Below are 24,900 nucleotides of genomic sequence, written 5' to 3' on the forward strand. Positions count from 1 at the left end.
GTCCCTCTTTAAGTCCCGCCTTCTGCCCTCCCGTTCGAACTTTCCTGCCTAGGCTCCGCCCCCGCCCCGCAGGCCTCCGCCCCCCATGGGTCTTCACCTATGACACGCCGGAGTCTTTTGAGGGGCGGGGTTTACAGTTCAAGGGGGCGGGACCTGTTGGGAGGGGAGAGGCGATACCCCTTCCTCAGAATTTCGTCGGCGATCCTGCACTCGGTCGTTGCCAGGAAACAAGCGTCGTCGCTCTGGCTCTGGCCTGGCCCAGCCAATGAATTGGCACGCTATTGCCCAGTCGTGCGTCGCTGGGCGGATACGTGTATGCGCGGGGGCGCGGGCTGCGTGTGGCGCGGGGCGGGGCGCGGCTGGTGCGCTTGAGGAACGATGGCGGCGGCCTGAGCTCACCTAGCACCGCTGCGGTGACGGGGCCTGCCCAGGGTCGGGGATCTGTGAGTGCAAGGTAGGCATGGTCGGGAGGGCCTGAGGGGTTGGGGAATGACGGCACTTGGTTTGGTGATTGCTGCTGGTCGCAGGGGACAGGTTGAGGGTTTGGCAGGTGGTGAGGGGCTTGGTGTAGGGTCTGAGGTAAGGGGCCCGGCTGAGAGCCTAGAGGGTGAGTGAACAGGTAAAGGGCTGGATTGTATGAAGGGCTAGGGCGCTTTCTGAGGGGCCAAGCCGAAGGTACTTGTGAACACTGTTTAGTAAGAGGTGGAGGCTCCTGAGAGCAGGGGTGAGGGACAACTCTGGGACCAGAGTGTGGGGATAGGGCCTGTACGGGGAGCAAAGAGTAAAGAGCGAAGGCGAGAGCATGGGGCTGGGGGGGTGGGCAGTAGGAAGGTCGGGGTGAATTGATTAGGGAGATGAGGGCAGCGGGTGGTAGGAGGGAAAGGGGACTGTGAGACTTGGATGAGGGTGAGGTTGGTTCTGCCCTGCCCAGTGAGAGCAGTGGTTTTAGACCAAGTAGGACAGCTTGGGCCGAAGTGTTGTGACTTGGGTCCCCTGCTCCCATGGATTCTACATATTTCGGAGGACAAAACAATGAAAGCGTCACAAGCAGTACTATGATAATGAAGATCATTGTTGGGATTCAGTCTTCAACAGAGGGATCACTGGAACCCCACCTCCCTTAAGTTTCTCTTTTGGACTGCAAACCTGAAGGTAGTCTCTCTCATGAAGGTTCTTTGGCTGTGACTACCTGTGTTTGTCTTCTCTCCACCTGCTCCTCCCCTGTGCTGAGCTGTGTGACTTTGATGGTTGTCATCTACATTGGACTGGCCACTTGCAGTTGTTAATTGTATTTTCATGGAGGTCACATAGTTTGTCACATACATTATATTTCAGCTCCAAATGAGGGTGGCCTTACAGTTAAAACTTTTTAAAAAACCTACTCTATTGCAGTAAACTTATGTTCAGTAATCTGCTTGTATGTATAATATATGTGTTTGATGAGTTTTGACATATGTATAAATCTGAAACGGTCACCGTTCTCAAGATACTAAATTTCTGTCACCCCCAAATTTTTCTCATATCCCTTTGTAATTCATCCCTTCCTCACACCCTCTTACTGAATTTACTTTGTTAGTGTATTACAGACCCTCTTCTCACCCCCAATCCATACACATGAACATTTTGAAAGTTCTAGAAAGCTGGGTTGGCATTCATTGATAATGACCACTTTCACATCATTACATTTTCCTCTCTACTGACATTGTGCCATGGAACCTAGAACACTTTGACTCTTGGCCAACCTCAGGAAGAGCCAGGGCCTTTCTTTTCCAGACCATTGCTGAGAATTAGGGGCAGCTTCACTTCCCATTCTGTCTTAGCGTCTTAACTCAGAGCTAACCATTCTGTTCTGTAAAATGTTTTCATTGTTTCTCTCAGGAGTGCCAACATACTGTGGAACTCTTGACAGCCTACCCAGACAGTCAGAACCCTATAGGACTTACATATATAATACAGGGTTTAGAGCAGTGGTTCCTAAACACTGGGCCAAGGACAGGGCCAGTCAGTGATAAAGTTTTTATCCATCCAGGGTGCAAGGAGAGAAATGAAGACAGGATAGGATTTTTTCATAAAGGTAAAGTTATCCTGAGATTATCATTCCTGCTCTTTTGGTATTAAAAGCGTTAGCTCACTGATGAGATAATGGTGACAGTAGGTGGTGGGTTTTTAACAAATGTTCTTCTTTACTAAAATAAGAGGTAACTTATTTTTTAATTTTTAATTAAAAAAAATATTTCTACTAGTTCATGAAATCCAGATATCTAGCTTCATTAATTTAGATGATGATGGAGTAGTTGTGGTATTTGATTGAGGAAGCATGAGTTTATGCAATAATTCTGTACAATTTCTGACCTCCAAAAAGCACTCATACTTTACACAGAAATCTCCAATTTTACTGGACCTACACAGATACCTTGTGAGGTAGGCAAGGGCAGGAGTTCTCATTTTATAGATGAGGAATCAAATTCTGAAGGCAGAGGTCACATGTAAAGTGGCAAAGCTGGAATTAATAGTTGACCTCCTGAGAGTGAGTGATCTGGAGAAAGAAGGCCTATAACAGAGAGTGAAGGTGATGTGGGGCAAAAGGCATGTGATGTACAGGAAAGGTTGTGATGACATGGAAAAGGCTTTTTTTATGATTTAAAATTATTCTGTTTCCAAAAGAGCTTAAATGGACTTTGACATAGGGATGAGGGTTGTGTTTAATACTGTGGCAATGACATAGGAACAGTTATACATAACCCATTTGTAATGTGGATCACAAAGTTGTGCTGATAGGATGAGTCAAGTCACATGTCAGAGGGCCCTTAGGAACTGTCCACATTCTTTGTTATATTGGAGAAAACACTTGGGTTTGGCAAGCTTATTATTATACTGGAATCTTTGTTGAAAAGTATTGCATTAAGTGTAATGGATTTTGACATATGGCATACAGATGGTATATCTGGGAGGATGAAACATAAATGAGGATAATGTAGAGATAAGAACATGTTTGGAGTGCTGTGGGGAAGCAATGTGTGTAACCATTATTCTACATCTTCTTTATGCCAGTTACTCTGCTTAATGCTGGGAGAATAAGTTCATTCATTCATATATTCATTCAGCAGGTACTTCTTGGGCATAGATATAGTCTGCCCTCATGATACTCACTTTCTTTGGGATAACAAATTAAGGCATACATTAGGCATGGTCCTTTAGGTCTCAAAGAATTCTAGGTCTGGTTGGGAGAGAGAATAATTGAAAAGATAATTTCAATTTATACAGATACCTGAAATATAAAATTATATCATAATGAGGTGATTACTTCTCTGTATCTGGTATCAGTCTCCCAGTATTCCAAACATAGATAGGCAGTGGTCTATTATGTATCTCCATATGTATATTAAAGTTAACATGTTCAAAATGGAACTTAACTGTCTTTGCCCTGAAATATTGTTTCTGTACCCATATACCCTATCTCAATCCAGGCAAGAACTTCAGTTTCATCTTCCATTCTGCCTACTCCTTTACCGTCTGCATTCAGTCAGACACTAAAATCTTAATATACTCCTCCTCTATATAACTCTCTTTTTCTTTTTCATCCCTATTGCTGCATCTCCACTGTTAAAGCTTTAGTTTGCCCCCTCATCATCTCTCATCTGGATTATTTTTTTTCGAGTCTCTTGACTATAAGCTTGCTTTTCTTGTATTCCATCTCTAGAATCTTTCTAAAAATACAAATCCAATCATGGAACTTTTGGCTCTATGTGTCCTGTAGGATAACATCCAAATTCCTTAAAATGGTCTCATTTGGCCTCAACTCACCTCTCCAGCCTTTCTCTTGCCACTCCTTACTTTGTGCTCTGATTTGAATAAATTGTTCACAGTTCCCTAACAAATATGTTACTTTTTTGAGCCTTGAGATATTTGCAGTAGCTACTTCCTTTACTAGTAATGCCTTTTCTTCTCTGCTTGAACTTTCCTTATCCTTTAGGAACTAGTTCAGTTTCACCTTCTCTTTGACACTCTCACACAACAGGGGTAGAGATAACCATGTGTGACATGGAAATTCAGTGTTACAAAGGGGAATCGGTGTGAGATAGATGTTTGCTTTGTGAGTTATCAGGTTCTGCTTTAGTCTGCCTTGCAAAAAGCAGAAGTTGTATTGGAAGGAGGAGAGGGAGCAAGTTGGGACCATATGCTGATATCCCATCTATCTTACACATGTAGGTTTGAGGGATGGAAAAGCAGGGAGGATGTATGTGGACTGACCTGTAGATTAAGAGATGTCCCCCTTCTCACTTTTTAATTCCCATGAAGTTTCAGTCAGGTCTTTCTACCTTTAGTATTTAGTGGCCATCCATGCCATCCATGCCACTTATGTCAGTAATCAGTCAACTTGCCTACGAAGAGCCATTGTAGGGAGAGAGAAAACTCTCTAGTGATCTGTTCTGGGAAGGTCATTTTGGTCTCTCCCTCTCTGCTGTAGGAATTGTAGATGTAACTCCACCCCCAGCTCTCTTGCCTTTGCCTCTCCCAGGGCAAAGGTTCATACCTGAGGTTGAACCACTTCCTGCTCTGTGTCTGCTATTCTGGGGTTGGTTGACACCCTTGCCAGCCGTGCTGGTAAGGTTGTATTTTGGGCCCTAATGTGAGTTCCTGACATGAGTCATTTGTGGTTCTGAGAGACAAGCTCCTTGTTTTCTCTGTGGCTGAGCCTGAGGGTAAGTCTGGGGAGAGGAGATTTGCTTTTCTTGGACTTTGATGTGGGAAGAAAGGGTGCAGTAGGAGTGTGTTGATTCCATTCTTTCTTTGTCTTAGTGTGAATTTTTCAGGGTTAAGAATGGAAAAGGGAGATATGGCCTTCTTTTTTTGTTGTAGCTGTATATGAGCAAGGCCCAGGTCAAGTATTGGCTCTCGGGTTCAGAGCAGTTGATTCCAGTGTGACTCTTCTCTATGAAGTCTTTGAAGGGTGGGATTGGTGGTGGTGAGGAAAGGTCCCAGAGGCCAGTCTCTCTAGGATCTGTGAACTTTGTTGGTTAAACAGGAGTAGAGATTGCCCCAAAGAGATAGGAGCAGTTTGTTAATCCTTGGAATTGAATTCCAGAAACTGGAAACAGTTTAGTTTTGGACAGTTAAGGCCTTAACTTTGCTGAGATTGGATCCTTGACCCTTCTTCAGTTCACTGAGGTATGTGTGTGAGGTGGTAAGGATAGATACATCAGAGCAGGTTAGATTTCTCCTCTCAGAGATGTGGGCTTGGCTAAATAGGCTCAGGAGAGGGAAGGGGAAAGAAAAGATGTCATTTATAGAGCATGTATCTTCTCTATGCCTAGAGTGCTACATAAGTTATCTTATTTAATTCTTGAAACAATAACAACACTTATTTTAGAATTTATGAAGGAGGAAACTGAGGCTGAGACGTGCGAAGTGATTTACTTAAGGTCACACAGCTGGAAAATGGTGTATTGAGATTCAAACCATTGTTTGAGGGACTCCAGAGCTCAAGCTTTACCTACTGCTTTGTGTTATTCCTGCTTGAGCTTAAGGCTTCTCTTTGTTTTCAGTTCTCAAATGAGATATGATTGAGAAACTGTTGTGTAATCAGTAATACTTTGTATCAACCAGGGTCCTTGCAGATGACACAAGCTAGGTTTGAGAAGAATTCAATAAAGGGATTTACAAAGGTATTTACAAAGGTTTGGCCAGGGTTTAAGGGCAACAAGTATCCTGTGGCTGATGACAGGTGAGAGTTCTTACTACTTTTCTCAACTGTTGGCTTGCCTTCCCCACTCCATGCCTATTTGGGACCTTAAGTAGTTGGGCAGTAGAAACCTTTTCCAGTGCATCGTTGCTGCTGATGGCCACTAGTCTTTGTATGACTGTATGATGGTTTATAGGAAAACGTGAGAAAGTCTGTGAAGATCTATTCTAACATCATATCACCCCTTCCCTTCTCCCTCACTCTCACTCTCTTGGGTGAGGAGATGAGTGAAGGTATGATGGCGGGATGGATGTCAGCTTCTGTTTCTCCACTTTCATTTACCTGAAGTGGAACCCACCCTTTACCCATTACTTTTTTCATCTTTCTGTCAGTTATTCCCATCTTATTTATCTGTCCCCTGTCTATAATCTATAACCTGCCACTTTCTTCAGACTCCTTTTCCTTATTCTACAAACTCTCCTGAGTCTCTCTATCGTAAAACAAAACGACAAACAAATTATAAAAATTCTTTCCCTTGACTCTCACTTCCCTGGCTTCTGTAAGCTGTTGCCCTATTTTCCTCCTTCCCCACATTATTAAATTACCTGAAGGTACATCTTACAGTTCTTTGACTGCTATTCATTCTTTAACCAACTGCTTTCCTAGGTTTTTCAAATAATTGATTGCTAAATCAATGAACCATTGTCAGTCTTCATTCTACCTGATCTCTCTGTAGCCCTGTAAATTACGGGCAACTTCCAAGTTCTTGAGGCTTCCTTTCCTTGATTTCTAGATTATTATTTCTTAGATTTCTCCTTCCATTTCTGGCTACTTTCACAGCCTTTAAAGATTCCTCCTCCTTTGCTTTCCTAAATCCTGATTTTTCCTAAAATTTCACCCATAACTCCCATCATGATCTGATCTCCTTGGTTGCTTCCATCTATTTCCATAGCTTCATCTATTACCTATAAGCTGGTATCTTCCAAATTTATATCTAGTCTTGATTTTACTCTTGAGCTCCAGTGTGATATTTCTACTTATTTTCTGGATATCATGGATACCCTGATAATGTCTCAAAGCTTTACATGTCCAAAACTGTGTTTGTCCTCTTTCCTGAAGCACAGTTCCCTTGTTATATGCTCCTAGTCTCTGCTAATGACATTCTCTTCTTCTGAGTCTCCTATACTTCATATTACGGGCTTCCCTCAACCTCTACCTTCAGTTGCCAGATTTTGTTTCTTCTACCTTGTAGTTAAGAGCGTGGACTCGAAGCAGCTTGTCTGCATTGGCATCCCAGCCCTGCCACTTACTAGCTGGGTAACTTTGGGCAATTTATTTAGTCTTTCTGGACTTTGATTTCCTCGTGTGTAAAATGGGGATAATAGTACATTCAGGGTTTTTGTGAGATTTATAGGAGTGACTACATGTAGTACTTAGAACAGAGTCTGGCACAAAGAAAGTGCCCAATATTATTTTAGCTATTATAATAATTATTATTAATTCTGCGTTCACTTCCACAAGGATTTTTGAATGCCAGGCACTATGTTGGCTCTAGGATTTCAAAGAAGAATGAATGATATGGCCCCTTTTGTTAAGGAGCTTGCTATTTATTCAAAGAGACATTACAAATATAAATGATTTCAGTATACTTGGGATGTACTAGGATAGAAATGGATCTCAGGTTTGTCTTTTCTAATCTTGCTCTAATCCACCTTAGTTCATATTATTTCTCCCACCCCCCATAGGGACTATTGAAAGAGCTTCTTAGAAATTGTCCACTGTCATCTCTCTTTGTCTGCTTCACCTTATAGTGCTATCTGATATATTTTTTTAAATTAAATTCGGTTTTATTGAAATGTATTCACATACCATACTGTCATCCATGGTATACAATCACCTGTTCATAGTACCATCATATAGTTATGCATTCATCACCCCAATCTATTTTTGAACATTTGCCTTACATCAGAAAGAATCGGAATAAGAACAAAAAATAAAAGTAAAAAAGAACACTCAAATCATCTCCCATCTCACCCTATTTTTCATTTAGTTTTTGTCCCCATTTTCTTAGATTTCCATCCATGCACTAGATAAAGGGAGTGTGATCCACAAGGTTTTCACAATCACACTGTCACCCCTTGTAAGCTACATTGTTATACAGTCGTCTTCAAGAGTCCAGACTACCAGGTTGGAGTTTGATAGTTTCAGGTATTTACTTCTAGCTATTCCAACACATTAAAACCTAAAAGGTGTTATCTATATAGTGCATAAGAATGTCCACCAGAGTGACCTCTCGACTCCATTTGGAATCTCTCAGCCACTGAAACTTTGTTTCATTTCATTTTGCATCCCCCTTTTTGGTCAATAAGGTATTTTCAATTCCATGATGCCTGGTCCAGATTCATCCCCAGGAGTCATATTCTGTGTTGCCAGGAAGATTTACACCCCTGGGAGTCAGGTCCCACATAGGGGGGAGGGCATGAGTTCACCTGCTGAGGTGGCTTAGTTAGAGAGAGAGAGAGGGCCACGTCTGAGCAACAAAGAGGGAGGAGACGCTTAGGCACAATTATATGCAAGTTTAGCCTTTCCTTTGCAGTAACGAGCTTCATAAGGGCAAGTCCCATGATAGAGGGCTGGGCACATCAAACTGCCAGCCCTCAGTGTTTGTGACATCAGCATCAGTCCAGGTAAGGAAGTCCAACACTTCTGCATTTTCCCCCAGCTCCTTAGGGGGGCCCTGTAAATATATTTTTGTTCTCTGCCCAGATTACTTTGGGATGTGTATCTGACGTATTTTTAAAGACAAATCTGATTTTGTAATTTCCTTGCCACACTTAATAATAGGGTGGTATATGGGAACTCTGTATTTTTCTATGATTTGTCTGCAGACTTACAACTTCTCTCATTAAAGGCAAAAACAAAACCACTCCTCTTTATTCTCCAGGGTGTCAGTAGATAAAACCCAAACTCCTTAGCATGGTATTCAGTGATGTTTATAATCTTTGTCACTTTTTACCCTTTGTCTTAGTTTTTCAGGGTTGCTTTAACAAAGTACCACAGACTGGTTGGATTAAACAACGGGAATTTATTGTCTAATAGTTTTGGATGCTATAAGTACTGTGCCAGTGAATGTATTATGTCCCCCAAATGCCATTATCTTTGATGTAATCTTGTGTGGGCAGACCTATCAGTGTTAATTAGATTGAAATTCTTTGAGTGTTTCCATGAAGATGTGCCCCACCCAACTGTGGGTGATGACTCTGATTAGATAATTTCCATGGAGGTGTTGGCCCACCCATTGGGTGGGTCTGAATTAAATTGCTGGCACACTATATAAGATCAGACAGAAGGAGCGAGCTTGCTACAACCAAGAGGGACACTTTGAAGAAAGCACAGGAAGTAGATGAGAGACATTTTGAAGACAGCCATTGAAAGCAGACTCTTGCCCTGGAGAAGCTGAGAGGACAAATATCCCAAGTGCAACTAAGAGTGACATTTTTGAGGAACTGCAGCCTAGAGAGGAACGTCCTGGGGGAAAGCCATTTTGAAACCAGAACTTTGGAGCAGAGGCCAGCCCTGTGCCTTCCCAGCTAACAGAGGTTTTCCAGACACCATTGGCCATCCTCCAGTGAAGGTACCCGATTGCTGATGTGTTACCTTTGACACTTTATGGCCTTAAGACTAACTGTGTAACCAAATAAACCCCCTTTTATAAAAGCCAACCCATCTCTGGTGTTTTGCATTCCGGCAGCATTAGCAAACCAGAACAAGTACAAAATCAGGGTGTCAGCAGGATCATGCTTTCTCTGAAGTCTGTAGCGTTCTGGCTACAGCTTGCCAGCAGTCTGGAACTCAATTGCTGCCTCCATTACATGACCATCTCTTTCCCCATCCATCTTCTACTGTGTCCAGATTTCCTCTGCTTATAAGGACTCCAGTCATATTTGATTAAGGCCCACCCTGATTCAGTTTGGCCTCACCTTAACCAAAAACATCTTCAAAGATCTTATTTACAAATGGGTTCACATCCACAAGACTGGGGTTAAGGCTTAAACATGTCTTTGTGGGAGACATGATTCAATCCTTAACACCCTTCAACTCAGTATTGTGCCTCTCTTTTCTAAATAGTCTATGATTAAGCGACACTGAACTTGGAACTGTTCTTCAAATTTATCGTGCTCTTTCACAGTGCCATAATTTTGTACATACTGTTTTTAATATGAAGGCCTTTTCCTCTACTCTCTATGTGGCCAGTAGCTCATTAAAGATCCAAGTCAGATATCACCTCCTTTGTGGAACTCTGTGCCCTAGGATGAGTCAGTTGCTTTCCTTCATGCCCCTATGACTCTTTTATACATGTCTGTTTATAATTTTTATTGGTATTTCTGTTTCTACTCCCCTCCAAACTATTTTATTCATTTCTGTATTTCCATTGCTTACTTAGCACAGTGCCCAATACTTTATCAATATGAAGGTACATTGAGTTAATCAATGAGAGTGCCTTGCCTGCTCTTTAGGGCTGGCCTTTCCCTTTATAAGACTGTCTGTCTTGCAGGAAGTTTCCTTAAGCATAATTGCTAACTTCCTTTAGTTGTGAGCTGGTAATGGTGAGAGAGTATCTGGGTGAAAGGGAATGGTGTTTAATATAACCTGAGGGCAAAGTGTGGGGCTGGTGCCAGTCCTGTGGATTTCTTCCACCCTAGTTGAGCATAAGGAGGAAAGACAACTGAACCACACCTTTCCTCTGAAATTTTTGTGTGTGAGAAAGACAATACTGATGAGGGTGTGGTAGATGTGTTGGAGAAGGAACTGTGGGCTTGGCCAGGGCCAACAGCTATTTAGGTACTTTTTCCCTTTCCTACCAGCCATCTTGAGTTCTCTTGTGATAGTGTCATATCACATCTCTGGAGTAGGTTTTGGGTGTGTCTGACAGTAATGGGGGACATGTGTGTATACGGGAGTGTGTCCCTGTGTTCTTTGCTAGAATGGAAATAGTCCTGCTCTTTTGGTTGGCTCTGGATTTCCATCTCTCAAGAATATTCAGGCAGTTAAGCATCTATTTGCCCATCTCCCAGAGGCTTTTGGGTGGGTTCCTAGGGAGAGACTTGAGATAGGTAGAAAAAATTTTCAGCTGTCTCAGAGGGCTAAAGTCAGATCACGACTGGATTTCTTGATGATTCATTCATTCATGCATTCATTTATTCATTCATTTAAGCATCCATACATTCAACAAATATTTATTGAGCCCCTAAGCACTTCCTCTAGGCACTGGGATTACCAAAAATTATAGGACTTTGCCCTCGAAGAGCTTACATTCTAGTAGGGAACATAGACAAATAGGCAAATAAATAATTTCAGATAGTAAAAACTGCTAAGAATAAAGTAGGATTAGGAGGCTAGAAAATGAAGATAGGAAGATGTACTGCTTAGATAGAATTGTTAAGTAAGGCCTCTCTGAGGAGGTGGCATTTGAAGAGAACTGAATGATGTGAGAATGTGAAGATCAGGGGAAAAACAGTCCAGGCAGAAGGAGCAGAAAATATTCAAGAAGGCCACTATGATTAAATTATAGGTGAGGAGGAGAATGGTAGGAAAAGGTAGTCACAGGTCAGATTATGTAGTGACCTGTAGGCCAAGGTAAGGAATTTAGATTATTGCTAGTGTGCCAGGAAATCATTGGAGGGTATTCAGCAGGGGAGAGAATTAATATGTTAGGTTTTAAAAATATTGCTCTGATTGCTGTTGTGGAGAGTAATTCTTGGGGACAAGAATGGAAGCATGAGGACCAGACTGGAAGCTATTGCACTGTTGAGACATATTTAGAGGGTTGAAATGTAGAGATTGTTGATGAATAAGATATTGGGGTAAAGAAAAGAGGAAATGAGGATGATGCCCAGGATTTTGGCCTGAGCATGTAGGTGAATGTAGGTATCATTTGTGGAGTTGGAGAAGGCTGGGGAAGCAATAGGTTTGGTGGTAGAAATCATGAGTTCTGTTCGAAACATGTTAAATTTAGGTACCAACTAGCTATACAAGTGGGAAGTGTGTACGTGCATATATATGCGTCTGATTTTCAGAGGAGTAGTGGTTCTCGGTCTCTTCCTGCTGGGGAGTAGAGAGAGGCAAACTTCTATTCATCTCTTCTATTCTCTTTCTTTGAATTAGATTTACAGTTCTGGACTGGAAAGTGACCTCTGGTCTCTCCACTTCAGCCTGGTGTATTCTCTGGCTCCATGGCCAGCTACTGGCTTCTACAGACCAAATGAAGCAGACCGGAGACACAAGTGGAGAAAGCCTCCAGCTGGCAAATCCTCAGAGTGTGGCTTTCTGGCTGCTGGCCCTGCCCAGCCTGCCTCATGGAAAAGATGAACTGGCTGAGCAGACTGGCCTCCCGGGGCCCCGGGCACCGTGTACCTCAAGGGGCCAGTCCACAGGCCCCTGTCATGGCTGACCCTGAGACCTGTCTCATGGTCTTCAAAAATCACTGGTCTCAGGTAGGAGACTATATGCTAGAGGGCCTGGCCCACTGGCTTCCTCAGTCCTCCTACCTTTAAGTGGTCTTTCTGTATCCTGTTTAATCATCTTATCTTAGATTCCTTCCATCTTCTGTCCTGTTTTCTAGGTGGTACGAATCCTCGAGCGGCAAGGCCCTCAGGCAGCTCCTGGGGGTGCAGATGATCTCAGTGCTGTGCGCAACCACACTTATCAGATGTTGACACTATTGGCAGAGGATCGTGCAGTACCCTCGGCCCCCATGACCCCTGGGCCCCTTTTGGAGTTTGCTCTGCACGAGGATCTGTTGACCCGCGTGTTGGCATGGCAGCTGCAATGGGATGAGCTTGGGGATGGGGTTGAGGAACGGCGGGCCGAGCAACTGAAACTATTTGAGATGCTAGTGAGTGAATCTCCCCAACCACTGTTGCGGCATGGCCCAGTTCGTGAGGCTCTGCTGACCCTGCTGGATGCCTGTGGTCGCCCTGTGCCCAGTAGCCCAGCATTGGATGAGGGCCTGGTGCTACTTCTCAGCCAGCTGTGTGTTTGTGTGGCCCGGGAGCCTTCATTGCTCGAATTCTTCCTGCAGCCACCTCCTGAGCCTGGAGCAGCTCCCCGTCTTCTCCTTTTTTCTCGCCTTGTTCCTTTCGTCCATCGAGAAGGCACCCTGGGCCAGCAGGCCCGTGATGCCCTACTCCTACTCATGGCTCTGTCAGCTGGGAGCCCCACTGTGGGCCGCTACATCGCAGATCACTCTTACTTCTGCCCGGTCAGCACCCCATGGGATGGGGGTAGGGTATGGTGTGTATATACTAGACAGTGTTTCCTACCCAGGAGATGTGGAGGGGCTGTGGCTTAGGGCCCTCTCCCCCTGGAAGTAGCCCCTTGGGTTTGGGGGGAGTTTGGTTGGAGATGAAACATGGGTTTAGGTGGATGGGGCAGGTACTAAGACTCTTTGTGGGCCAGTGTTCCCAAATGATGTCCGGGTACATTGGGCAGCTAAATACCTGCTCTAAAATAGCTCTTCCCCCTATTCCCATCAAAACTCTGAATTAATACCTCCCCCATCCCCCTATTTTATATTGTTTTGAGTTTTTGGTAACCTGTCCTTGGGGGTGGCCCTAGGTGCTGGCCACAGGGCTGAGTGCCCTGTACTCTTCACTGCCCCGAAAGATTGAGGTTCCAGGGGATGATTGGCACTGCCTGCGACGGGAGGATTGGCTGGGAGTACCAGCCCTTGCTCTCTTCATGAGTTCCCTAGAGTTCTGCAATGCAGTCATTCAGGTAGGACTCGGGTTCCCTGCAGGTCTGGTCCTTGGTCATTCTGGGGAGATGGGTTGGTGGTGTGCATTCTCTGGAGTTCTGTGATTCTGCCATCTTGGCAGTAGGACACCTCCCTGTATTGTACCATTCTGTTCTCTTCCAGACAGTGGTCCCCCTCACAGTCCTCTTTCCTCTGCTTCGTGCTCCTACAGGTGGCTCACCCCCTGGTGCAGAAGCAGTTGGTTGATTATATCCATAATGGGTTCCTGGTGCCTGTTATGGGCCCTGCCCTGCACAAGGTGAGAGTCATGGGTGGCAAGACAGATTAGGGATTAGGCTGAAGGGTGGTAATCCCAGTGCCAGGACCAATGTGGGAGGCAGTGGGCTGGGTACTCCTCCTTTTTCCCATCCTTTGCTCCTGGGTCCTCCTTAGAACTCAGAAAATAATTCTCTGCTCAGGTACATGCAGGGGAACCTTAAGTTTCCAAACTGTCCCTTCCCTTCCTCCAGACCTCTGTGGAAGAGATGATAGCCAGTACTGCCTATCTGGAACTTTTCCTACGGAGTATCTCAGAGCCTGCCTTGCTCCGTACCTTCCTGCGATTCCTGTTGTTACACCGGCATGACACCCACACCATCCTTGACACCCTCGTTGCCCGTATTGGCAGCAACTCCCGGGTATGGCCCCTACCTCTGTCTTGGCTTACCTGGGTGAGCCATCTTCTCTCTCTGACCTTTGTTCTGGGAGCATGTTCCTGTCCTTCTTCTTTAGCCATTGTTTCTAGTTATCACTTGAAAATTAGGTGGCATTCATTTTATAGTATTAAACTTTTAACTTTTTTTGGATACAGATTTGAATCTACTCTCCTGCTTTTGTAATACATGAATCTAGAGCACAGTTAACTTTTTTGGATGACTTTGGTTGCTCTTCATGACTATAGGTTTTGCCATTATGCTGTGCCTGTAATGTCACATTAGCCTGGGCCATGGACTTCATGCATCTGTTTTGGCTCTGGGAACATTTTTGTTTCCTTCCTTTATTCCAAATAGTTGAAGTCCCTGAATCCTTGTATTTAAAATGGTAGAGGTTCTTCAGTTACTAAGAGTTCTGGAAAACTGTTGTAGATAATTGAGGTACCTGGTAGCAGGAGTTCAGGTAAGTGAGGTTCCTGGATAGCTGTGTTTTATATAGGTGAGGTTTCTGAATAACTAAACTAGGGTATATATGAGATATTGCAGACTGATTCTGATTAGACCAGTGTTTCTTAGCCAGCTGTACATAACAGAATCTCTGTGGAGCTTTGATGATGACAACAACTGCAAGAACAGACTTTAAGCTCTGCCTCAGATCTCTTGAATCTCTGGGAGTAGACCCAGGGCATGTGTATTTTTAAAATGTTCCAAAAAGTAATTATGATACATTTAAGAATTACTGGTATAAAATAATAGGGAATTGATGTCAAAGCTTTAATTTTACAAAGATGTCAAAAAGTTTTATTTCTCATGCTGAAGTTAAGCCATAGTCCTATGTCTTTTTGGCCTCAAGGAATGTCCTCTTCATGTTTAGGGAGAGATGGTTTCCTTCTTAAGGCTGATTTTTTTTCCCTGTGGTAGGTTCCACCCATCTTCCTTTTGTCTTAATCTTATCCTAACTGCTCCTTTGTTATTTTCCTTCAGCTGTTTTAATTCTTAGCACTTATTTCTATTAATCTGCCATTTGGTCCCTAATCTCAGGAGTCTTTCATGTTCTTGGGGTGTTTCTTCTTGGTTCCCAGTTCTTAGAGGAGCCAAATCTCTTCTAATTTCAGCATACCCACGTTAAACATACTGATGCTTTGCTTTCCACTCTCTGGCCCTTTCTAAGCTTGATCCTGTTGGCCTGGCTTTTAACTGTAATTTATATAGCCTATGTTTTCTGCCTTGAAGTGAATCATGCTGACTAGCCAGTCTGTGTGCCTATCTGTATTAGTTTCCTATTGCTGCCGTAACAAATTAGCATGAATTTAGTGGCTTAACACAATACAAATTTATTAGCTTACGGTTCTGTAGGTCATGTGTCTGACATGGATCTCACTGGACCAAAGTCAAGGTGTTGGCAGGGCTGTGTTCCTTTCTGAAAGCTCTAGGAGATGATCTGTTTACTTGCTCATTTGGGTTGTTGGCAGAATTCATTTCCTTGTGGTTACAAGATGGCGACCCCCATTTTCTTGCTGGCTTTTAGCTGAGGGCTGTTCCTATCTTCTAGAGGCCAAGCCATTTCCTTGGCTCATGGCCCCCTTCTTACATCTTCAAAGCCAGCAATGGTGGGTTGAGTCCTCTCATGTTTCAAATCTCCATTTCTTTGAGCTGGGAAAGGTTCTCTGCTTTTAAGGCCTCTTGTGGTTTGATTGGGCCCACTTAGATAATCCAGGATAATCTCTCCCATCTCAATTTAATAAGGTTATTGATTAATAACCTTAATCAAACACACAAAATCCTTTTCACCATGTAAACTAGCATTCACAATTTTGGAGGATTAGGACATGGTCATCTTTGGTGGGCCATTATGCCTACTACACTTTTAGTCAGTCTGAGTGTTTTCATCACTAAAGTGGCCATTTAGTTAAGCCTCCTGAATATTCATGCTGTCTAAGATGCAGACGGGTATCTCATCTCTTTCCCACTATGTTGTTGGCTTTTAATTCTCCCGCAATCTTTCAGCAAATGATGGGTACCTAGAGTCTTCCAGCTGGTTAGACTCAGGCCCAGTAGTTGTCCTCAGAGAGCTCAAGTTGTCTGTCATTCTTGCCACAAGGGAAGTACAGAGAAAGTACTCTGGGGATTCAGTGGAGTGAGGGAGAGCTTCCGTGTTTCTTTTCTCCTGGTCTAGCCAGAGTAGAATCGCCATTCTTCTTTTTCTAAAACAAGATTTCCCTTGCTCTGGACCCACCTACTTTTTATTTTTCCTGTCAGCTTCGCTTGAACCCCCCTTTCTCCCTCCCAAAGTTTTGGTATATTTAATAAGATGGCATTCTTGAGGATTTCTTTATCCCACCTTTTGAGAGATACACTGGTGTTTGAGAGGTGACTCACCTCCTTGTTTATAGCCCCACCCACTTCCCAGTTGGGATTCTTCCAGGTTCCTCTGATTTCTTGATAGGCATTCGGTTACTGTGCTGCTATAGTCTCTACTGACAGGCATTCATTTAATAACCATGTTGCTTGTTGCAATTGTCTTCTTTTAGTAATTTACTCAGTCACAATATTCCTTAGGGTTTCTTTTCATGGGCGTTCACTCCATTTAAGTATTGTTGGAGTCTCTGCTGACAGGCATATATTGCAAGAGTCTGCTGACATGTGGTATGGTCTGTGGAAATCCACTGATTCTGGCTCATGGTTTATTCCTATCTGAATAGTGAAGTATTGACCATAAAGATCATGTAACCATTTAGTTAATACTTGGATGGCTGTGCACATTTATTCCTCTAGGAGTGATTTGGTAGGGCTGAGGGTGGTGATGGTGGTTCCCATTTGGTGAACAAGCTTGGAGGGTGGAGAGCTCTTATGGTGACTCCCTCCCTCCTCCTCCACCCCTCCCCCCAGCTCTGCATGGTCTCTCTGAGTCTCTTCAGGACCCTCCTGAACCTCAGCTGTGAGGATGTCCTGCTGCAGCTGGTTCTCAGGTACCTGTGGGGGCAGGGCTGAGGGATGGCTGACGCTGAACCTGCAGGGCTCTCAGGACCTTGTGCATTTCTGGGACGATGGGCTGAATTGGGGCTGCTCATTGTTTTCTTTTGGAGCCTGGCTTAGCCATATAGTTCCATTGGCCTGATGTTCTCCTAGGTTGTGTCCATCCTTCCTGATCCACCTCATGTTCCCTTTCCGCTGTCTTTCCCAGGTATCTTGTCCCGTGTAACCACGTGATGCTGAGCCAGAAGCCAGCTGTGCGTGATGTGGACCTATATGGACGAGCAGCTGACAAGTTTCTCTCCCTAATCCCACGCTGTTGCCGGCACCGTGCCTCCAGCCCACCCCGTCCAGAGCATGCCTCGTGGGCACGAGGTGGGACTAGCAGAGAGGCAGGGAGAAGCAGGGACACCATGGGTATGGTTCTGGGCTCTGGAAGAACTTATCAAGAAGGTGGGGTTAGGGTGAGGGGAACTATGTGGCCATGAATGGCATACCTTCTTTGGGAGATTGACAAGGGGTGTTGCAGGGAGGATCCTTAATCCCCTCAGAAAAATTTAGGGTGGGACTTCTAAGCAAAGATGTTCCTGTTCTTCACTCCAATCTTATATTCTTCCTGTTTTTATTGTTTCTTTGGTAGTGGTGGTGGTGAGAGGGGGTGGTGGATGAGGAAAAGTTGAATCTGAAAGATGGAGAGTCAGCTATTTGAATAGGTCCTATGCTTCTCCCTTCTCATTGCCTTCTCTTTCAATCTCTCTGGGTGTCTTCCTTCTGCTAGACCTCTGCTTCTCTGATCCCTTTTATATTTTTTTCCCCTCTGTAGGCCCTGGAAGCCCAAGTGTTGACTCCTCTTCTGTGGTGACAGTGCCTCGGCCCTCCACACCATCTCGTCTGGCTCTCTTCCTGCGACAGCAGAGCCTGGGTGGCTCTGAGTCCCCAGGCCCAGCCCCTTGCTCCCCAGGGCTTGCTGCTTCTCCAGCCTCCAGCCCTGGTCGACGGCTCAGCCCTGCAGAGGAGCCTGGTGAGCTGGAAGACAATTACCTGGAGTATCTGCGTGAGGCGCGCCGTGGCGTAGACCGCTGTGTCCGAGCCTGCCGTGCCTGGTCTGCCCCCTATGATGGCGAGCGGCCCCCTCCTGAGCCCGGTCCTGTTGGCTCCCGGACTAAGAAACGCAGCCTACTGCCTGAGGAGGACAGGGACAATGTGGGGGAAGGGGAGGAGGAAGAGCTTGGGAATAGAGGGCTGGCTGGGTGTGCAGGGGAGGGTCCTGGCCACCTGCTCCATCCCCAGCTCAATGGGGTTCCAGGACCATGGCCTGAGGGTGCCAAGAAGGTTCGCCGGGTGCCAGAGGAGGGAGCTGGGGAACTGTTAGAGGGCACCCCCGGGGGCATGGCAGGACTAGAGGGCTTTGGGCAGGAGCTCCAGGAGCTGGAGGTGGCATTGAGCAATGGGGGGGCTGGCTCAGAGCCTCCCCTAGAGCCTTCACTACCTCTTGAGGAGGAGGAGGCCTACGAGAGCTTCAGCTGTCCCCCTGAGCCCCCTGGCCCCTTCCTCAGCAGCCCTTTGCGGACTCTCAACCAGCTGCCAAGCCAGCCCTTCACTGGTAAGCTACTTAGCCTAGGCCTTCTCCTTTGTGTAATCTCTGCATGTTCTCGATATGTTTGTGCTGATTCCTGAGACTTTTTGGCCCGTGTAATTTCTGTGTCATTGCATATTCCCTCATCCATTCTGCTTGGGTTCCTTCCAGATACATATCATGTCATACTTGTGTCCCTGTGTGTGTCTGTACATTTTCCATGCTTATGCTGGTTTGAAAATGGACTTACGTCTGAGCCTTGTATATCTGTCCTTATGTGCATGTTCCTCCTCTTTTCCCAGGCTGGCTATTTTCTGGGATGTGTGATCAGGATATTCTGTTTGGTGTCTCTTGGTGAATCACAACAATATATCTGAACTATGTGGAAAGCATATGTGCTGTCTTGTATGAGAGTTACCTGTATTCCTCTGTTTCATGTTATGGGATTGTATGTTTCCCACCAGTCTGTCTGTCTGGGTGTTGGATCTCCTGTCAGCACTGCTGTGATCCCAGGGTCAGCTTTTCTGCTGTTCTTTCTCCTACTCGATGCTGGGGAAGTTTCTCCTGTCCACTGTCCTTGTAACTTGTTGGTTGCCATGAAGACTTTCTTAAGAGATATATGTTCTTAGTAAAGACTGAAGCAGCTAGAGTGAAATACCTCTTTGAGGGCAAATACCATGAGCTTCCCAGCTTAGTTCTTTGGGGATTTCTAGGATGCCCATGGAGCTAGACCTGACTTCAGTGGCTGGGCTAACTCCTTTTTGTTTTGTTTGAAAGCCAGCCCTACCAAGCTCAGCCTTCGTCTTTACTCCCCTCTAATCCTTACTCCCCACCCTCCATCAGGAAATTAAAAACAAAACAAAACAAAACAAAACAAAAACTTGGGTAGCAGTGTAGTAGTTAAAGCTAAGACCACAGGCTTTGGATTAGACATACCTTGAGTTAGCATCTGATCTATGTCACTGCATGTAAATTAGATAGCACAGTGTTGGCACATTCTGAGAACTCAGCAAGTGGTAGCTTTTCACTAGGATTATCATCTCTGAGGGCATGACAGATTTAAATTGACTAATTCAACCACCTGTTATCTGGTGATTTGTAGTCAGGTTGTCATACCTTTATCAGTACCTGGCCTGACTGTGCCTGGGATATGCTGGCCATCCTGCTTTCACAGCCCTAGGGCTTCTGCCCTGGAGTCATGACTCGTTCTTCCTGCAGACTATAGAAAATACATCTTTCCGTTTATTTAGCCTCTGCTCTGCTCCTTCATGCTTAGCACCATGAGGTTTTACCACAGACTTGAAACATCAGTTGAAGCTTCTGCCCTTTTTCCTCGTTGTAAGCTAATCTGAGCTTTACTTATTGTCTTTTCCAAGGAAGTCCCAGGAAAAGAGATGAATAGAAGGACAAAGTTGTGTGGTATCATAAAACCCTGTTAAACTAGTTGTTTGTTGCTAATGCTAGTACTAGATGTTCTAGAGTCTTTTCCTGGATTTACTGCTTGCTTCATGTTCTTCTGTCTGAATTAAAAATGCAATTCTTAGATATATCCCATTTCCCCCACAAATTCCTGCTCCAGAGGACCGTGATGGTCCTAGAATCTTAGTGCTAGTGATCTGGCTCAGTTTGAGGCGATTCCTGAACTACTACAGATGGTATTTTACCCTCTTGTTCTAATCTCCTGAAGGACAAAGCTGATTTATTCTTTGGTCCCCCAAAGATTTCTCCCCTAACTTTAAGTTGGCCCATATAGTTATCTTCTTTGCCTTTGCTACACTTCTTTTCTGTCTGACCCAGGTCTAGTGTTAACCTCTGTCTTATGTTTGACCTGATTCTTCTTTTTTGGTCCTAATAACTTTCCCTGCCTGTTCTTTATACTGTCTGCTTCTCTTGGGTGAAGCTTTTAAAAAAACTGAGGAATATTATGTAGCTTATAGTTATGATCGAATACTTATTTTTTTAGAACTTGGGCTAAATGCTTTATATTGATATCTCATTGATACTCTTAATAACCTTATGAGGTAGGTATATTTTCTTATTTTACTGAGTAGGAAACTGAAACTTGGAAAATTTTGAGTTATCCAGTAACACACCTTGTAAAGGGTAAAGCTGAAATTTGAAACCAGGTTTGTCTGACTCCACAGTCTTAAGGTCTGGCTCTTCAGCTCAAATGTTTGTAAAGCTGGAATCTGAATTCTTGGGTCCATGTGGTGTCTGTCATCTCATCTCCTCCAGAATAGGTGGTCTGGTCATGGGGTATTTAAACATACCCAGAGCCTGATGAACAAATAATTTTCGTCTAGTTGGTGGGGGTTGGAGGGTTCTTTTGTTTTGGGGAGGAATGTGTGCAGTATTTGCATTGTGTTCAGGCCTTGTATCCTTATGCCCATCCCCCCTAGGCCCCTTCATGGCTGTGCTCTTTGCCAAACTCGAGAACATGCTGCAGAACTCCGTCTATGTCAACTTCCTGCTGACGGGGCTGGTGGCCCAGCTGGCCTGTCACCCCCAGCCCCTGCTCCGCTCTTTCCTGCTCAACACCAACATGGTCTTCCAGCCCAGTGTCAAGTCCCTGCTGCAGGTGTGCGATGCATGCATGCATGGGTGCGTCCAGGCTCCATGGTGGGCCAGGCCTGCAGCTGGAGTGGCTCTTGGGGGGCTGGGAACATGCTTAGTGGGGCTAGAAGGAACTGTGTCGGTCTAGAGCCACTCAGAGATGTCATGAAGTTGTGCTTCATAGGTGCTGGGCTCTGTGAAGAATAAGATTGAGAGCTTTGCAGCTTCCCAGGAGGACTTTCCAGCACTGCTTTCCAAAGCCAAGAAGTACCTCATTGCCCGTGGCAAGTTGGACTGGGCTGAGGGCCCTGCAGCAGGATCTGCCACCCGCCGCTCTGATCCTCTAGGTGAGGCCTATCCTACCACCCCCTCACTACCCTCACTAGACAACTAATTAGCCCAGATTAATTGGGCTCTTATTAAGGGTGAAGCTTTGTGCTAGAAACTGGGGAATTGTAGAAAATTGTTCTCAGATTCCTATTTAGAGAATAGAAGGTAGCTCTGTCCTCTAAGAGCCAAATCAGCAGTACCAGCAAAATCTGTTCTAGGAGTTGGGGACAAGCAAGGGGATGGAATAGTCCTTAGATTGAAGTATTGTTACAGTTTGGTAAAGAACATGGCATTTGGCATGGGCCTTGAGAGAGATGGCGAGCAGATTATTATGTTCAAGGGACAGAATGAACCATTTAGGTGGAGGATTATTATGTTCAAGGGACAGAATGAACCATTTAGGTGGAGCTGGGGCTTTGGAAGGTGAAGGAACACTTGGTTGATAAAAGCTGGAAAGATTTGGCCAGAGCCAAAGGTTCTCAGTAGAAGTTGGGCTGGTTAGATCTTTTAGGCAGCAAAACCATTGAAGGTTTTAAAATCTGAGAGTGGAGGGGTGAGTATGTTAGCTCATGTGCTAGGTGAATTGGAGCTAAGAGAAAATGGAGACAGGAAGGACAATCAGGAGGCTTCTGCTGTAATGCAGATGTGACCTGTAAGACTTGAATTATAGTAGTGGAAATAGGAAGAATTTGCTAGGTAGAAATGGGAAGGAAGTATTGGCAGAATTGATGAGTGGTTGTGGGGTATAAGGAAGTAGGAAGAGTTAAACATGACCACAAAGTTTTAAATTAGCTCTTTCATTCAACAAGTATCTGATTACTTGCCGTATTGTGCTAGGTGTTATCTTGGGTACAGAGACTTCAGTGAGGTACAAGACATAGTCTCTACTTTCAAGAGCTTATAATCTCGAGAATGACTAGGGGAATATAATAACTGAGGGAACAAGGTTCCAAAGGTGATAGAAGTAATGGGATATAGAGCACCAGTAAAGGATTGACTTTAGACAGGAAAGGCATTTGGTGTTTTTTGTTTTTTTTTTCCTTTGAGGCAAATGAGCAGAGAGCAAGGATGAAATGACATATGTCAATGGAGTTGTGAAGTGTGGAGAGAAGGTTAGGGAATTTATATCATTGTTTATTTGCTACTCAAATTAGGAAGTAAAATAACATTCTGAGAGCAGGAGAGACAGAGGTGAGAGAGGGGCTTAAGGAGAAAGTATATGGATTGAAGAGAGAGTATCAGAAGCTGTGAAGACCCAGCTGAAATTCCTTACTATGATTTCCTCATGTTCTAGTACTGTGAATATTTCTTACTTTCACATTCCTGGCACTGTGGTCACTGTGGAGGGTCCAGGGATACAAAGGTAAATAAGACATAGTCCAAGCCCCTTAAGTTTATAGATTAGGGCAAGAGGTAGAAGACATGTGAATTAAGTATTAAAGTAAATGTAAGAGCAGTGAAATAGAAAGCAGAGGAGGGGAAATCAGGGGTGGTTTCCCAGAGAGGTGGAGGTAGCAAAATTAGGCCAGGAAGATTGAAAAAACTAGGGAGAACAAAATTTAGGCAGAGGGAGCTACAGATGCATGAAAAGTATCTGGAGGGCTTGAGAAAGAGCAGACAGGTGTAGATTCAAAAGCAGGCTGGGTATGGGGAGTTTTGAGAAGAATTGAGAGAGGGAGGGTAGAGCCTGGTTATGAGGGACTCTGAAGGTCATGTATAGCATCTGTCTGTAGCCTGTATTAGCGGTAAGGAGTAGGAGCTGTATAGTAATCTAGAGGCTAGAGTCTAGGCCCCAGATAGTGGGTGTGGACCCAGAGCCTGAATCTAGGCGGAAGGATAGAGACAGGGCAGTGTGAATCTAAGCTGATATGAAGTTGTCTGAGAGGGTGGCTTTGGTGGGTATAGGAGAGGGACTGGTGAAAGGTGAAATGGTGGTATAGGAGAGTAGATCTTGGAGGGACACAGTGTAACAGAAATGGAATAGTCATTGAACTATGGGTATTGAATTCTTGAGGGTATTTAGGATCAGAGAATGTGGGTCAGGCCTTATAGGCTGGGGGAAGGTGCAAACAGGTGACTGGTTCAGGAGAATAATGGGAAGCATGAAGTAGGGTCATGTTATAGATTGAGAAGAAATATCAGTGGTGGTAAAATAGTGACTGGAAAGAGTAGTAGGAGAATCTTTTGGGGCTTGGAGGCATGGAGAAGGAAGGGATCTTGGGTGAATGAAGGGGCTAAAGTGTTGACTGGTTGAAAAGACTCAGGATGAAAGTTGGCTGGGTGGGGAGGCTAGATAGAAGGAGGAAGGCTGGGCAGGCAGCATTTTGGTGTGAGAGTGAGAAAAAACCCTTCCCTACTCTAGTCCTCAGTCAATTTTGTTTTAGGTTCTTTTGTCCTTTTTTCATGCCTCATAACCCTGGTAGAGAAGTGCATGAACCTAGGGGGTAGGGGAATCTCCTCTCCCAGACCAAGGGAGGTTCCCTGACCCCAGCACCTCCATGATACCCCTGTTTCTTCCCAGTGAAGAGCCGGAGGCCGTCCCTGGGGGAATTGCTCCTGCGGCATGCACACAGTCCAACCAGGGCCCGCCAGGCGGCACAGTTGGTCCTTCAGCCTGGGCGAGATGGAGGAGGACTTGGCCTAGGTGGGGGCTCCCCTGGGGCTTCAACCCCAGTACTAACCCCCCGGAGTGGGGCCCCTGAGCGCCAGGGTGAGGCTCTGCGAGTCAAGAACGCTGTCTACTGTGCAGTCATTTTTCCTGAGTTTCTCAAGGAGTTGGCTGCCATCTCCCAGGCCCATGCTGTCACCTCACCTTTCTTGTTGGATACTTCAGAAGAGGGGTCCAGTCCTCCTGTCTCAGACTCGGGGCCCCTCAATCCTTAACTCTCATCCACGGACAATCAGGGCCACAAGTGGCCTGGCTGGAGCCAGGGCACAGGCTCCTTTTTATGTTTGGTGGCAGTGACAAGAGGACTTTTTAATTTATTTCAGATGAATGTTTTATGGAGAACTTGTTGCAATATGTATAAAAGGGAAATCTCTATCAGTGCTCATTCTTCTTTTCCACCTTTTGTATGGGGCTGGGTCCCCAAAATGGTTATATGTAAATGGGAGTGGTTGGGGTATTTTCTCTCTGGTAAGGATTTTGACTCCAGGATTTCAAGGTTTCTCTTCTTCCCTATGTGTCATCCCTTAGAGGGCGAGGGGACATGAAGCCTAGGGAAAAAAGCTAGGAACTCTCCCCCTCCTCCGCACTCCAGAAGGAAGAAGCAGTTTGGGCCCACGATGGTTTGGGGGAGCAGCAGCTGATGTTTATTGGGGACCAATATCCCTATGC

General features: G+C 45.0%; 1 protein-coding gene across 4 annotated transcripts; it reads left to right on the forward strand.

Annotated features, from left to right (window-relative positions):
- The first annotated feature begins 356 nt into the window (after nucleotides 1-356).
- FAM160A2 (family with sequence similarity 160 member A2) lies at nucleotides 357-24,606 on the forward strand. 4 transcript variants are annotated; one of them, XM_037840208.1, is made up of 12 exons: nucleotides 357-454; nucleotides 11,849-12,177; nucleotides 12,306-12,944; nucleotides 13,301-13,459; nucleotides 13,651-13,737; nucleotides 13,949-14,116; nucleotides 17,021-17,100; nucleotides 17,316-17,521; nucleotides 17,928-18,707; nucleotides 21,080-21,258; nucleotides 21,418-21,580; nucleotides 24,085-24,606. In XM_037840208.1, the coding sequence occupies exons 2-12, from the start codon at nucleotides 12,040-12,042 to the stop codon at nucleotides 24,444-24,446; spliced, it is 2,961 nt and encodes a 986-aa protein (XP_037696136.1). In that variant the 5' UTR covers nucleotides 357-454; nucleotides 11,849-12,039; the 3' UTR covers nucleotides 24,447-24,606. The 4 variants fall into 4 exon arrangements, with proteins under 4 accessions (XP_037696136.1, XP_037696139.1, XP_037696137.1 ...); XM_037840211.1 differs by having other exon boundaries at nucleotides 17,928-18,125; XM_037840209.1 differs by having other exon boundaries at nucleotides 17,316-17,479.
- The last annotated feature ends 294 nt before the right edge of the window (nucleotides 24,607-24,900 follow it).

The sequence above is a fragment of the Choloepus didactylus genome, chromosome 6, assembly GCF_015220235.1.
Source record: "Choloepus didactylus isolate mChoDid1 chromosome 6, mChoDid1.pri, whole genome shotgun sequence".
Taxonomy (NCBI): Eukaryota; Metazoa; Chordata; class Mammalia; order Pilosa; family Megalonychidae; genus Choloepus; species Choloepus didactylus.